This window comes from Cyrtonyx montezumae, unplaced genomic scaffold (genome assembly GCF_038088225.1).
Source record: "Cyrtonyx montezumae isolate F1298 unplaced genomic scaffold, pur_monq_1.0 scaffold_13, whole genome shotgun sequence".
NCBI lineage: Eukaryota > Metazoa > Chordata > Aves > Galliformes > Odontophoridae > Cyrtonyx > Cyrtonyx montezumae.
Window position 1 is genome coordinate 29,199,264 of NW_027071859.1, and position 16,278 is coordinate 29,215,541.

Below are 16,278 nucleotides of genomic sequence, written 5' to 3' on the forward strand. Positions count from 1 at the left end.
GGGGCAGAATGGCTTGAAGAATGTAGAGAGGAAAAGGACCTGGGGGTGTTGGTTGATGCTCGGCTCAACATGAGCCGGCAGTGTGCCCAGGTGGCCAAGAAGGCCAACGGCATCCTGGCCTGTATTAGAAATAGTGTAGCCAGCAGGAGCAGGGAGGTGATCATCCCCCTGTACTCAGCTCTGGTACGGCCGCACCTCGAGTACTGTGTTCAGTTTTGGGCCCCTCACTACAAGAAGGACATTGAGGCCCTGGAGTGTGTTCAGAGAAGGGCAACAAAACTGGTGAGGGGTCTGGAGCACAAGTCTTATGAGGAGCGGCTGAGGGAGCTGGGATTGTTTAGTCTGGAGAAGAGGAGGCTCAGAGGGGACCTTATTGCACTCTACCACTTCCTGAAGGGGGGTTGTGGTGAGGAGGGGGTGGGCCTCTTCTCCCTGATAAATAACGACAGGACGAGAGGGAATGGCCACAAGTTGCGCTGGGGAAGATTTAGATTAGACCTGAGGAAGCATTTCTTTTCTGAAAGAGTGGTCAGGCACTGGAATGGCCTGCCTAGGGAGGTGGTTGAGGCACCATCCCTAGCGCTGTTCAAGAAGCGTTTAGATGAGGTGCTAAGGGATTTGATTTAGTAGTTGGGTAGAGATAGTGATAGGAGGATGGTTGGACTAGATGATCTTATAGGTCCTTTCCAACCTTATGAACTTATGAACTTATGAACATTTCCATTTCTTCCAAGAATATCACATCTCATATATTTTCCTAACAGAATTAATGAGATGATGATGATGAATTATTTTCTTGTCCCTCTAACATTACTTAAAACATCTCACCATTTTATTTTGTGAAATCCAAGCACCACCAGTTAGTCTTGCACATGACTCTAGTATAAAGTTCAATTCTTTGAGGTCATATTTATCTGAAATCAGGGATTAGGAAGAAGAAGACCCATCCCACTTTCCTTCAAATCAGTTTCTTTAAGGAAAAAAAAACTTCAGCTTCATTAATTACTAAGACATGCCTTTATTTCTGCTTACTTTATTTCCAACATAAAATGAGAACAATTATTTCAAACAGCAGAAATCGGCATTAACTCAAGTGGTAGACAGTATTACTATAACTCAAGCGTTGGCTGAGCAGAGGAAGTTTCTTATTTGCGACTCAGGTTATATAAGGATATGAATTCTTATCAGACTAATAGTCACAGTCTAAATCAAAACTGTCACGTGCTCCCATTTAAGGCACAGGAGGTACCATGCTGATTAGATGATATTCTATGAGCTACGGTGCGTGGTGTTGTTACATCAAAATGTCTCTGCTAATCTGAGGAAGAAATGCAAATGGGTCTTCTACCTTAGGAGTCCACAAACTGACCACATTGCTAAAAAGAGAGTTGCAATAAAAGCAGCATGGCGATTCACTTCCTCCCCCCACCAAGAGAGACTTCTCTTTTGGCAGGCTGCTCAACACAGACACAGGTACTCAAAATGGGTTTTATTTATTTATTTATTTTTGAGTAACTCATTGTAACTAGGTCAGTACAGTCCCTCATGACAGTAGCTTGATATGTATTTGTTATTATTGTTGAACACTGCTGAAGGCTTTTGCAGTGTTGTCTTCTTCCTAACTAGATAGTTCTGTTGCAGAGAATTAACAAAATAAATACAAAAGATACTGGTCTCACATACAACCAAGGTCAAATCAGATTTTCAGGCAAGACCCAAACTCTACATGGCATAGGAACTACAGATAGAAAAGACAGAAAAATTTTCAGCATGTCCATAGTACTCCAAGGTTATGACTTGTCCTTCTTGAGCAGCTGCTTTCCAATCAGTATATTTTACATTATTTTTAAATTAATTCAATGTATATTCTGTGTTAGGTTTCATCACATTTTTTCCTCTCAGGCACTTCAGCTGAAATTCAGACATCTGTGTGACGAGTAACACTGATGTTGCCCCAGCGTGAGAAGAGCATTTGAGAAAGGACAGTAATTAACACCTGCAATGAACCCAGGGCAAACACCTGAGCTTTCCTTGTGCTACTTGGCAGACTCAAGCAGATGTTACCTGACATTAGAGTATCACAGCCTTTCTTCCCAAGGAGATTTCTGTAAGACAAGGCTTGTGTTCTTCAAGGTTTAACACTCGTAATTAAAGCAAAACCAGGCTGCTGGGAATGCAGTTTCACTACCAATGTGACCTTGAAAGGCAAAGGCTACAAAGCACTCTTCACATTTTAAGGTGATAACTCTTCCCTCTGACTCAGCTAAGCACAACCAACAGCTCCCCACATAGCCCAAAGCAATTTAAAAGCACCTAAGGGGCCCTCGGCTTTGCTACAGCTATGTAGATTTGAACAAGACTGGAAGATGAGCACATGCAAAGGATTTTATTTTAAAAGCTTCTGCATAAGACAGAGGCACATCCTAGTTTCCTACATTACTTTCTCCAGGAAAGATTAATTCACAAGTAGGCTCTCTTAACACAGCCCACTTCCAAGAAGCCTGTAATCTCACACTTTGGGCACTGCTTCAGCAGGGTGGGATTCGGAAAGTGCCTGGCTGGCAACTTGGAAAGGAGAGTTCTGAACTCTAGCAATTGTGAAGGCCGGATCTCACTGAAGAATGAGATCAGCAGTGGGCAGGTCCAGATTTAACATGGGGGCACTGAGCACTGGGACAGGGACACTGCCATGACAATTGTCAGTCAGGATCACCATTGCTTCATCTTCAACACGTGACATGATGGCAACTTCCAGGAAATATGAAATCCAAGGATCTCAGTAGTTATCTACACATCCCCAAGGCAAATGAAGAAGAGTAAAACAAGAGACAGCAAGTTTGAGCTAATATTATGAGCTCCTCAGGCATACATACATATTGTGTGACAAGTATTCAGTCCTACAGGCTTTCGGAAAAACACTTTATTTATGGCAAGAACCAAACAGACAGCAATTCTTATCCTGGTGTACTTCATTAAGAAGATCCAAACAGTGCTGACAGCTGTGTTCAACAGGAAAAGGAAAGAGCAGTGAAAACCATTTCAAGGTAGAAATAGAAAAATATTGTTTTCCATTTTGAACATAGCCCAAAAGAACAGCATTCTCTACTCAGAAAAAGATGGAGGGGAGGGTCATGAACGAAGCAAAACATTTACATTTCAAGTGACAAATAGTTTAAAAATCAAAATATTTTAATAAGCATAAATGGGAAACATCCCCTTACATGCTTAATTTGTTTTGGACTAAACTATTCTACAGAGGAATGCCAGCTTAACATTTTGTGCAATTTTTCAACCTTGCAATATACAATTATATCCTTACCCTATAGTTCCAGCAACAGATACAACACTGCAAAAAAAAAAAAAAAGAAAATCAAGTCTTCTAGAACATTTAAAAGCCCTGTGCTGCCACACTGTACTATGTAAGCAAATTATACGCTTCTATAGAAAGCCAGCACCATGGAAACACAGCTTCATTGTACAGTGTTTGCAGATAATACACACTTAAAACTGCTAGCTGAACAAGATTACACAAGTAATTGAGTGAAATCTTGCATTTATGTGATAAATTAATACAGTGTTGTATAAAGCTGGTTATAGATGTTATATTGACTTCTTTTCTAATTGAGAAATAAAACTTGCTTAAAATGCATTCATTCTTAATGAGAACGTCTTTTCATCCAGCTGAAAATAAATGCATGTTGAAGAACAAAGTGGAATCTCTTAATAAATGGTTTGCAGAATTTATTAGGTCTTTTTAATACACTTGGTAATTTTATCAAGCTAGATGCATATAAAGTAATCTCCACTATATACATTACAATTTCTGTGCATCATCTAAGAAAAAAAAAAGTCAAAATAGTATTTTACAGATTAGCTAGCTTCAAATTAACCTAGAAGTGAAGCCTTCTGTAGTTCAAGACTCTAATCCTCACATCACTTCTAACAGCAATATTTCAATTAGGTTTCACTGCAAACTTCACCTGCATTGGAATAACAAAGATTCCTGTCATCTCACCTTTTGAACTTCTATAGCTCAGTATCTCAACACCACAAAAATTTATTGCAGCATCCACTCCAAGTAAGGGAACAGAATATGAGCTTTCCTTCACAACAAAGCCTGCTCAGCTCAGAATACATGTTTCAAGAATCATTTAGTGAAAGGAATCCACTCTAATTTGTGACCGGAAAAGACATTTTAGGTTCATCTTGTTTACTGCTTAGAGATACTCTTCAAAAAGCAAAACCAGCAAGCACATCAGGAAAACTACTGTTGGATATAACTTAAAGCAAAGAAAATGACAAAACAGCAGGTTCTACCTGCAACAAACATCTCCCAGTTTAGAACAAAAATTAAGAGGAACTCACACAGATAATTAACAAATAGGTTTTCCGATGTCTATATAGAATGCTGTTTTACTGGCCAGGCACATCTGTTGCAGTTATTAAAAGGAATTTCAGGTGCAGCAATTTGCACAGCACTTGAAGAATCTAACATAACAAAGGTGGGTAGGACACAGGAAAAAACACGTAACTGATAATATAAATATATTAAAATCTGAGCCAGAAATGTAGAGTCCATGCACACAAAATGGTAAATTGAAAAAACACTTAAGACTTTTCCTTTCAACAGCACTGACACTCGAATTCTGCTAAGTTAACAATTTACACAGTGTCTTACAATGGTCTTCTCCACAGTCTGTATGTACTGAATCATACTGACATTACACAGCACATGACAAGCAGCAGATGCATCAAGGGAACCAGAGCAACATGCATCAAAGGGCCTGCCCAGCTACAGGCAGATATCAGAAAACAGTTTCTGACATATGCAGAGATACAATCAATACAGCTAATTGTATACCCGTCATTTTGAGAGTTAATCCACAGCAAGGGGAAAGGAGGTCTTTAGATAAAATTATACGCACAGCCTCAGAAAGTGACATTAACAGAGATTTATCTTCCAACATCTGGGTCCATTCTGGACTGGCCTTGATGCACATGCAGTACGGTTGCTTTCAGAATAGGAGATTAATTGGGAATGTCTGCACTAGTGTTTCTATTTCCGTATTTGTGATGGATGATCAGCAATACAACTCCTAAGAAGAAGCATATGGACCCAACAGTGATGTACGCAATTCCCAGAAAGGGGTTTTTGCCTCCCATCCATGAGATAGTGCTTAGGATCATTCTTTTTCGCCCATCAAAACTGTGTACAGGATAATCTGAGAGAAAACAAGGAATATAGGAAAACAAGAAACAAGAAGCGCATTCCCAAATCTAACTTTGTCAGGAACATTAACATGTTGGATCTGACTCAGGCTCCCAAAACAAACATCTTTCTTTGAATATTTAAAGTGCAAAACCTGAAAATTTAGCTGTTCTTTTAAGCAAAGATTAACCTAGGCACCATCAACTACCCCAGGAAAAATGCCACAGATGTTACCCTCTTCTTAAGTGAAAAGGAAACGCATAGTTTTCTGGGTTTTTGAAAGCAACTTCAAGGAAATACACCTATTAATTGAGTATATTTTAGTTCTCTTAGTGGTTCTATGTTGATTCTATTTTACATGCACTCCCTGCTGTTTTACAGGGAAGAAAAATACCATAAGAGCTATTTAAATGATCTTTAGGAGCTTTCAAGTTTTAAGAATTCAGTAACTATGACAACCTGCCTCCTTCAGTCTCCTACACAGCTAGTGTTTTACCTCGTCTTTTGTCTGCCCAAAAAGGAATGGCAGATGCCCACCTGATCCACAGCTCTGGCTTAATTTTCACCTCTGGATTCTATCTGCCTTAGGTTACATACTGTCATTATGCCCTGAAGAGTACAGGTTGAGAACGTAAACTCAAATTTCTAAGCTACCATATCTTCCATTTTCCTTTGTCACATTTTTCTCCCAATTTCTTTTCAGCATCCAAGCCATCCAAGTTCCCTCTCATTATATAATTTAACTTTATGCACAGATACGAGCAATCACACAGCAAGAGCAGGTTGCTGTGGAGCACGCCTACAAATAGAGCAATCTGACAACAGTACACAGAGCCACAGGAAGAGGCAAAGGAGGTCCCAACTCCTGAATGAATGTTAAATTTCTGCACCCCTGAGAAATCTCTCCCCGTAGTATTCAATAACTTTCAGTGTCAAAGCACTTCACAGAAAAGTGAAGAATTAGCAGCACATATGCTGAAGAGTAAAATGTGTACTGCATTTGACCATGTTACCTGCCTGAGTGTAAATGAAGTAAGCCCATACGGCATTTTATAATCTGGAAAAAAAATAGTACCTGTGACTTAGGCCATGTAACAGGTTTCAAAAAGACTTATCAGCTCAAGCAAAGCATCACCTGTACTGTGCCTATGCATCTTCCTGTCAATACAAAAATACACGCTGTTCACATTTGTATCTACTCAAAATTATCACATAAAAATGCTCACCCAGACATTTTAGCCTCAATCCCTCAATGCAGCCAGCAGGGACTGCAGGAACCCACATACATGAACAAGTTGTTTGAGACTAGGGGTGAGTGAGACTGACCATACCCCTCTGAGTGCTCAAGCATAATGAGAAGACACTAGTGTCCTTCAAAATGTGCTTGTCAGGCAAACTCTACACTGAAATCTTATAAGTTCATAAGTTCATAAGGTTGGAAAGGACCTATAAGATCATCTAGTCCAACCATCCTCCTATCACTATCTCTACCCAACTACTAAATTAAGTCCTTTAGCACCTCATCTAAACGCTTCTTGAACAGCGCTAGGGATGGTGCCTCAACCACCTCCCTAGGCAGGCCATTCCAGTGCCTGACCACTCTTTCAGAATTATCACATTTTCTCTAAAGGACTCTTTAGAAGAGTGATGTGTGGGGATTTTTTGCCCCTCCACCCTACTTTGTGGTCTCTGAAAACAGGAAGAGCAACAAAAAAATCCACAGAATCTTTTCATCCTTGTTAAATATATAACACAGTTCTAGGTGAACTACACAGTAGTTTAAGAAAATTATGATTAAAGCTGTACTTACATTAGAGAATATAAGCCTAACTCTAAGTGAAAAAAACTAGTAATAAGACTAAAAATTTACAAATTACTCCTCTATTGGATTGTATCTGAAGATCCAGCTGCCTCCACCCTCCTGGTCAGGCACTGTGATATAATTTCAGTTAAAAATGAAACGAAACAGAAAAATCCTACACTTGTCTATAGACTAACTCTCTCCAAAAGGTAGTCTAACTAGTTCAGACAACTGCACATTTCAGGTGACCATCCTGAAGTCAAAGTGACCCAGTCACTTCCCTTTAGGAAGCTATGGAACTGAATGCCACGCTCTTAACAGAGCACAAGTTAATTCTATGAATTGTAAGTAAAAGACACAAATTATAAATCTTGTTTGATTTAAACTTCAACAAAAGTATACCCACATAATCCAGCCAATGCTCCACCGAGTTTTTAAGGGTTTTTCAAAGGATACTGTATGTGATATCCAACGAATATTTTCCAGCCTGTAAGGTAGGCTGTAGGTTACTCTTCCTTTCAATGAGACGATACAGCTTGCGAAATGTTGGTAGAGCAGCAGTACGCATCCACACGATAAAGTCTTCGTTGATAAAGCCATTGTTGTCAGGCTCAGAGTCCAGCATGTACACTGGTTTGGGCCAGTTCACTGGTTTTGTTGTACCTAAAATTAAACAAAAACAGCAGTCAACCATTTCAAACACACTGGATCGCCAAAATTATTCTAGTATCATAAAAAACACACATTAAATCCTAAGTAGTATAAAGAGCCACACTGGCATATTATTACAGCAAGATTACTGAACTGTTTGGGAACTTTTTGTTTTCTTAGAACAGCTGTGACTGGAAGGGACTTCTGGGACCCCTGCCCAAGCAAGGATACCCCAGAGCACTGTGCTCAGGACCACATCCAGGCGGCTTTTGAAGGTATCTGAAGAGGGAGACTTAGAAACCTCTCTAAGCAATCTATCCACTGCTCCATCTCCTGCAGAGTTTCCTGTTTAAACAGCAGTGTATATCCATTTATTCTCATGACAGCACTGTCTATTGGCTTAAACAAGTTTGTATGCTCTATACATTTATATAGATGGGAAGCCTTATCAAAATATTATTCTACTTTCATGAGATAATTCTCCATTATTATGATAGTTATGATAGCTCTTCTGATCTACTACTTTCTGGACCACAAGCAAATAAAATCATTAATAAAATACAGTACTTTAGATGCTGTCACAGTAATGCTTTTGCTAACTACTGGAAATACAATTCTACACTGTATTCAGTTATTGTATCTACCTTTCCAAGGGTAACATCATTTTGCTAAGGTCACTCAGCTGTGACTAAGCAAGAAATACACATCAGGCAAAACCTGAAGCTATTTTAATCTTACATATACACACAGGCCCTAAAGCCCAGAAGGAAAACTGCTTTTAGACTTAGCCAGTCAAAGAAACATTGACTTAGACTGTATTTAACTACCCTTAACCTTACAAGTGAAAGAAATCAGTCAATTTGATCACAAAGAATCAAATTTTAAAAAGCATTGCAAGATCTGCCAGTAGAAACATTTAAATGAAAATTACACGTGAAGAGTTTGGTTAAATAACCATAGGATTTCTTCTCAAGTTAAAACCATGCATTACAGCACTGCACTTAATAGGATTTTCTCAGTATTTAAGGCATAAAAAGTAAAAATAATAATTTAAAAAATCAAAATGCAATATTTCAAAATCCCAAATTGCAACAAGTAATTGAAATATCATTTAAGCATCTTAAACTGGACTAGCTGCCAAAGCAAAAGTAATCTGATGCCAATCAACTGGCAGAAAGAGCTTTCATGAAACTTCAGAAAGATTAAACAGGAAACAAGTCCAAGTCCTATTTTCACATCTTAATTGACTACAGTGAAATTAGAAAAAACAAAAATATTTCCACATTAAGTTCGCAGCATCCATTGTTAACAGACAACTTTTCCAGATAGCAGAGTACTCCTTAGTTTGGACTTCTTCAAAGAACAATCTTTTTAATTAGTATGTTCACTACAGTGCTGTCGTGGAGGTAAAATCCACAGGAATCAATGTGTTTGAAATCTGTTCTTAAAATGTCATGTATTTCTTACCTTGAAAGAGTGCAGTTAAATTATTTCCATCTCCTGTAGGGTTCCTGAACTTTACATTTTTATCTGTCCACCATGCAATGCCTTTTTTAATCAAAGTAATAGCAGTCCTTGTGTCATTTTCAATATGGTATAATTCCAACGTATCTATGGAGAAAATCAAATTGGAAAACTAGATAGAGTGACTTTTATTAGATGAATGACCCTCATAGGCAGTAAAACTATTATCTCCAGGAAAAACAAAACAAACCTCCACCATCAAAATCTGTTCTGTTAGAATCCACACACAATAGATAGCAATGCTTGTTATGGCTACACTCCATAGCCAGAACAGCCACTCACAACAGATGCTTCAATCCCTCATGTGCTATCAGATTAAATTCACTGTGATACCTATTAAAAATGGTATTTTACTCTGAGCAATCCAAACAATTGAGGTGTGCTAGTCTGAAAGAGATCAATACCCAGAATAAACAACAGCACAAAGCATACACAACATCACAGAACATCCAAACTGAGCAGTGTTACCATACCATTAAACATACTGTTGGCAATAGCCCCACAGGGAGCAATGGGTTTATCTTCGTTTGTGCGGTAAGGCTCACATTCCTTACTTGGATTCTGACAGTTAGAAAGACAAAAAAAGCAGATCAGACTGTGCTACTTCCATGCACACCTTACACGTACTACAAAATCTTTTCACGAGTTACAAACACTTCAGCATTCATTGCTAATCAATGTGATTGATTTTTTTTTCTTTACAAGCAGGAATATAAACTAGACAAAAACATGAATAAAGTTAAAAATCCCATGATGGTCATTCTAAAAATAAGACTCTATTCTAACTGAAATAAGAAGTACTCCAGTATTCTTTTAATAAAGTTGTTTTTTCCACCCTCAAAACTCCCAGTATGCACCAGTGCCACAGAAAACAGACTGCAGTAGGTAACTAAGCACAGCATAAAATGATAAGGTTGCAAGCACACAAACATCATACCAAAAACAAGTCCCCTGAAATCCGGTGTTGGCCATCAGCTGTAATTTCCTGAAACTCTGCTTTCTTCAAATGTACGTGCAAAAGGGGGGGAATGCTTTTTGCAGGAGCAAGAACCCACATGTATTTCCACTCCTTGTCAAAATGAGGAGGAGGATCTGACTGCACACAGTGCTTGGAGCAGAATACAGAGTACTGATGTTTCCCAATACTGCTGACTTTCAATATCAAACCTGATTCTACAGAAACAGATGCATTTAGCTGCAGTACCCAAACCAAGTGCTACGTAACAGTATTTTGTACTGAAAAACGAATGGATTCACATAGGTACTATCATCTCCAAGCAAAAAGTTTAAACCTATTTGATGTTGAAGTGTGGTTGATGTACTGCACTGCTGTCCACTGAACAAGCAACTGCCATGAAATTACAGCATTTTACATTTTCTATTAAAAAATATGCATTCCTTATTGTTGTTTTCTGGAATACAAAAATTCTACAGCTTCACTGTTATTATTAAACTATACAGTATGTCTTGTGATGCTTATTCAGTCGTTAGTTGCCTATTAACATTGAAGCTTGAATACCTACAAGTAATGAGCTGTTGTCTCCGTTGAGCTGGCTGTCATCTCGAGATTTCACATAGCGACGATGGTTTTGATAGAAGTTGGAAAGTCCGTAATACATGAATACGTTACTCTACAAGAGGGGTTTTAATTCACACAACAGATCAACAAAGCATGCAACCACACTAGTTAACTGAAAGCTGGAATTTTAACCTCTTAAGTTGTGTTTACACAGTAGTGACACTCAAAAACTCAACTGTCATCATACCGAGTGCACACAATACTACCCCAACAAAAGCTGGCATCCAGAAGTCAAACACAATCATTGTGCCATAGACCAGATGCAGGATATTCATCAGTACTATCCCAATACTTATCTTGTCCAACATTCAGCACAGAAGCCTCATTATTTGCCTCCAGTTTGCCAGAAAGTACACACCTGGTGCTGCTGCTGAATTCAGTTCCTGCTGAACTCAGTTTAAGTTGTACAGGAATAGCTCATCTACTTGAGAAGTAGATGACACACACCTAGGACACACACAGTGAGTCTAGATGTGTAAAAGATGGTTTTCCCATTTAACATTGTGCAATTCCAGATAAAGAAAGGCATGAAAAACCATCTCATCCCTGCTACTGAAAAGATACGTGACAATCAAATCCAAGTTCATAGGAATACTAGAAATAATCCTTTAAGACAGAAAGAAAGTAAGCCTGTGGGAATGCAGTTTTCCTATCACTTACAAAATAAACCATGTCAGCAGTTCTCATTTAACTTCACGTACAAGGTTCCATACCTCAAATGAATGTTCCAACGTGAAATTGATTGTGCAAGTACAAGGTGGTGTGCTATCCCAGGACACATTTAAACATTTGTTGCAGGGACTGGAAGGCTCTGTTCCTGTATAATCAATCTACAATAGAAGAAAAACAGCAACAACATTATTTTACAGTAGGAAAGCAAAGAAAATTGATTAATAAACCAGAGAATTGGTGCGGCATTTATTTTGCAACCTTACTGCACCTCAATTCCAAAAGCCCTGTTTGATGATCTCACAGTCACTTCTAACCCAAACCATTTTGTGATTCTGACTACGTATTCTGTTTCAGCCTCAAACAAACTGGGAGTGCAGGCCATTAATGCTGGGGAAAAATGAGCAAACAAAAACCAACCAAAACACACAGAGCAGGTACTCAAGGCACCACATCGTTTCCAAACACACAATATATAACAAGCACATCTGAGCTGCTACATGCCTTCTGGAGAAGCCTAGGTTTTAAAAGCCTACCTAGATATTGAATAAGAAAAAAGTTCTGCATGAGATAACTTTCTTTACTGCCTATATTTAGGCACTGAATCAGCTGGAAGATTTTTCAAAGACCACTTAATGCTTGACGGCTCATCCTATGGCCCTTGCCAACCCAAGTTGCCTGATTGCATTTAAGTTGCTCTCTCCTGCACAGCTTCAGGATGCAAATGGCAGGAAATAAGTGCCTTGGGTTCAGCAGGTTAGCTCCACATGTAGGAGAAAGATTCCATCTGCCTATGAACTAGTACTTCTACACTTAGTAGATGCCTCCTACTTAAAATTAAAACTCAGATCAGCTCAACACATGCCAAGTGATGGCAACAAAGTGCTTTGAACTACAAATCCTGCTCAGTTTTATGAAGGACTGCTGCAAATAGTTTGTTCTGATTTACAGCTGTAGTCAAATGTTACTGAGAATTAGAACAATTTATGATCTGTCCTAAAATCCATATTAAGGTTAAATAAAACAAGCAGTTTCAAGGTTCAAGGAACAATTGAAGACTGTTTCCCTCTGGATCTTCTTCAAGGTCTTTCTCCCCATAGATTCTTCAGTTAAGAGCTGCAGCTCTTTCTTTGGCAAAGGCGCTTTAGCAGTCTGTGTTCTGCTGCCAGACTTCTGTCAGATGGCTTGTCAGGTGAAGGTCTCAGCTGAAACAAGTTGGATTCAGGAACTGTTAGGTAGGGGAAAGGCTCTCATCAGTTTTGCCTCTCACTAAATGAGGTAGTAAGTTTATGCTGAAGTAGTTCCACCTCAGCACTCCTTCAGGGCTTGGTCCAGCACAGGGACCTGCAAGATCTAAAAATTTTCACCTATGTGAAGACATGTTACATTTAACTGACAGCTTAGCTAAAGTGATACAGGTATATTTATAACTCGATAAATAATGAAACCACTGCTTCGAGAACAGAAGAACTGAGGCATGGAAGCAAGGCAGAAATCCACCTGACCCAGCATCAGGGCTGTGGGGAGCAACAGCAACAAGAAACCAAAGACTCACGGGGAGCTGGTATCTCCAGGCCCAACATCTTTCCAGGTTGTTGATGTCCTTCCCAGCTGGCTCGTTTTTGTAGCACAGAAATAACAAAGCTATTGTGCGTATGCATTATCCAAACCACCTGTGCTCTTTGTAGGCTTCACACAGTTATAAATTAATGCTACTAAAGAATCACAGAATATCCTCCATTATGATCCATTTTGAAACAGTGAGAAAAAGATAGAAAACAACCAGCACACACACACACACACACAAAACAACCACAATTCTCATACACTTAAGATTTTGGACATCTTCCACATTCAAATACAAGAGAGCTTCTAAAGGAAATCAATGGGAAGGCCACATCTCGCTGCTCAGTCCCTGCACCCACATAAGAACAGTGCAGTTCTCAGAGGCTGCAGTATCAAGTTTCAGGACAGGCCTAAGGATGATATGAACTATACACAAATATGTATTCAGGGGCATCAATCATCCATCATATTCAGTTACAAAGCTTGCAGTCTGCTATCCACACAGGGACACCTAATGAGCAGGCTATTGTCTGAGGTGGGTGTAAATAACCAGCTCTGCTTCCTCCTCCAGTTTCAAATGAGCTTAGTCACCACACCTTCCTTTTAGAAGCTGTGTCTCCTGCAGTTATATTGCTGGCTCTTTGGCAATAACATCTGGAGGTAACTAAGAAAAGACAGAATCAGGCAAGGACCTGAGCTAGACATACCAGTAGTAGTCATGTCTCAGGCTGAATCCTCCACTGGTCCCTCCCCAGCACCCAGAGCCCAAAACGCCGGCCCATAAAACACTTCATCTATGTTTTATTATCGTGACTGTAAGGACTGATAAGATTTAAGCATTGCGCACACCCCCAGTCCATCTGGAGCTTCCTGCCTGTAAACATATCCTCCTTTGCTCTGCACACATCTCTCTCGTTAATACATTTATATATGCTCATGCATGCACACGCTCTCCCCCTCTCCACAATTTTTGCATTAAAACAAATTACAGAAAAGCACGAGAATCAAAGAACAGCACACAAGCTTCCTCCTTTCACTTGCATACCCAAATTGTTTGATCACATCACTTGTTTCTTGAATCACGTGTTTCTTGAACTCCTCCAGGGACAGTGCCTCTGCCAGCTCCCTGTGCAGCTGTTCTAGTGCATGGCCATCCTTTCCGGAGAAGTTCTTCCTAATAACCAACCTAAACTTCATTGACAGTTCTGGACTCAAAGGAAACTTGGATGAAGAATGTGCATGCCCGCACACTTCCAGGCGATTAGCCCAAACGCATCACTCAGACACCGCACAACTCGCTCCAAACTTCAGCCTTTCCTCGAGAGGAACTGCGGTTCCTCGGGCTATCTCCCAGCCTCCTCCCCACACAGCTGTCACTCGGCCCGGCCCCCCCAGGCCCCAGAGCTGATGGGAAGCCCCGTCCCCGCGCACCTCGTACTCGCGGATGTTGTTGGAGGTGACGTAGATGCCGATGCCGATAGGGATGAAGATGAGGCCGATGATGAAGAAGGCCGGCAGCACTGTGCCCGCCGTCAGGATGGGTTGCCAGGCGGGCAGGCGCTGCTGCTTGAACGCCGTGTTGTCCGGCTTGCGTGTCTTCACCGCCCCGCCGCCTCCCGCCGCGGCCCCGCCGCCCGGCCCGGCGCCCGCGGGGTGCCCGTCCGCCTCCTCCTTGGCGCTGTAGTTGACCGCCATGACGCCGACACTGCCGGCAGCCCCGCCCGCACACGCACCACGTGACCGACGAACGCCGCGCCTGCGCTCAGCGGAGAACGCGCGTTTGATGACGTCACCTTCGCGTCCCGGCGGAAAGGGAACGGTCGCAGTGAAGCCGCGCTTGCTCAGGGGAAGAGCGGCGTCTCATCATCTCCTTCCGCCTGGCCGGAGCGGAAGGCGCATGCGCAATGTCATAGCGCGCTTTTCCCGCTCCCTCACCCTCACCCTCCCCCTCCCCCCGAATCGGCCACACTGATTTTGCGCATGCTCACGTTCCTTGCCGCTGGTTGGAAGCCTGTGCGCTTGTATTTCTGAGCGCCTGCGTGGGGTTGAAGGCGTGTATTTTTCTGCTGGTGCATTCGTGTGAAAGTGGGTGTTGGGGGAGGATGGTTGGACTAGATGATCTTATAGGTCCTTTCCAACCTTATGAACTTATGAACTTATCTAGGGCTCAAAAATCAGTCGCGTTCATTGTGGCATCTGTGCTGCAGCTGTATCTCATTCCTGATGTGCCCCTCTGAGCTTCTGGCAGCCTATCCCCTTCCCCTATTACAACAGCATCTCGTTCCCTCCATGTCACCCCGTCACCTCCTGGACACCCTGCATCTTCTTGCCTTCCATCACTGAAAGATCATCTCAAGCACTGACAGAGGGCCAAATGCAGCCGCTTGGTGGAAAGGCAGCCCTCCATCCATGGAGAGACGCACAGGATGCTTCAGGGCACCATGTTTTGCAGTCCTAATTCGGTGGGTGCTGGGAACTTTGCTGCAAGGTTCATTAGGCAGTGCGTGCCATCGTGTGGCACAAGAGACAAATATGTCTTCTACTTCTGTGAACAGGTGGTTACAGAATGACAGAATTGTAGGGATTGGAAGGGACCTCCAGAGATCATCGAGTCCAACCTTCTGTCAAAGCAGCTCCCTAGCCGAGGTTGCACAGGTAGGCGTCCGGGTGGGTCCTGAATGTCTCCAGAGGAGACTCCACCACCCTCTGTGCAGCCTGTGCCAGTGCTCCGTCACTGCACTGTGAAGAAGTTCCCATGCACATTTCTTCCTATGCTTCAGTTTGTGGCCATTTTCCCTTATCCTATTGCTGTCACTGCAGAGAAGAGTCCAGCCCTGTCCCTTTGCCTTCTGCACCTTAGATATTTAAAGACAAGGATCAGATCCCCTCTGAGTCTTCTTTTTTCGAGGCTGACCAGACCCAGGTCTCTCAGCCTTTCCTCATAAGAGAGGTGTTCCCACATCCTTTATCATCTTTGCAGCCCTCTGCTGGAATTTTTCAAAGAGATCCCTGTCTTTTTTGTACCAGGGAGCCCAAAACTGTACACAGTACTCCAGGTGAGGCCTCACCAGGGCAGAGTAGAGGGGGAGGATCACCTCCCTCGACTTGCTGGCCACACTCTTTTTAACACACCCCAGGATCCCATTGGCCTTCTTGGCCACCAGGGCATACTGTTGGCTCATGGTCAACCTGTAGTCCACCAGGACATCTAGGTCCCTCTCCTCAGAGGTCCTCTCCAGCAACTCATTCCCAGCCTGTACTGGTGTATGCAGGTATTCC

The 16,278-nt window shown here is 41.6% G+C and overlaps 1 protein-coding gene across 2 annotated transcripts; it reads right to left on the reverse strand.

Annotated features, from left to right (window-relative positions):
• Positions 1-3,726: 3,726 nt before the first annotated feature.
• Positions 3,727-14,714, reverse strand: TMEM30A (transmembrane protein 30A). Of its 2 annotated transcripts, XM_065730924.1 has the most exons (7): positions 14,431-14,714; positions 11,478-11,594; positions 10,709-10,816; positions 9,659-9,746; positions 9,129-9,272; positions 7,467-7,673; positions 3,727-5,222 (listed from the first exon to the last, which is right to left on the reverse strand). In XM_065730924.1, the coding sequence occupies exons 1-7, from the start codon at positions 14,692-14,694 to the stop codon at positions 5,029-5,031; spliced, it is 1,122 nt and encodes a 373-aa protein (XP_065586996.1). In that variant the 5' UTR covers positions 14,695-14,714; the 3' UTR covers positions 3,727-5,028. The 2 variants fall into 2 exon arrangements, with proteins under 2 accessions (XP_065586996.1, XP_065586997.1); XM_065730925.1 differs by lacking the exon at positions 10,709-10,816.
• Positions 14,715-16,278: the final 1,564 nt, after the last annotated feature.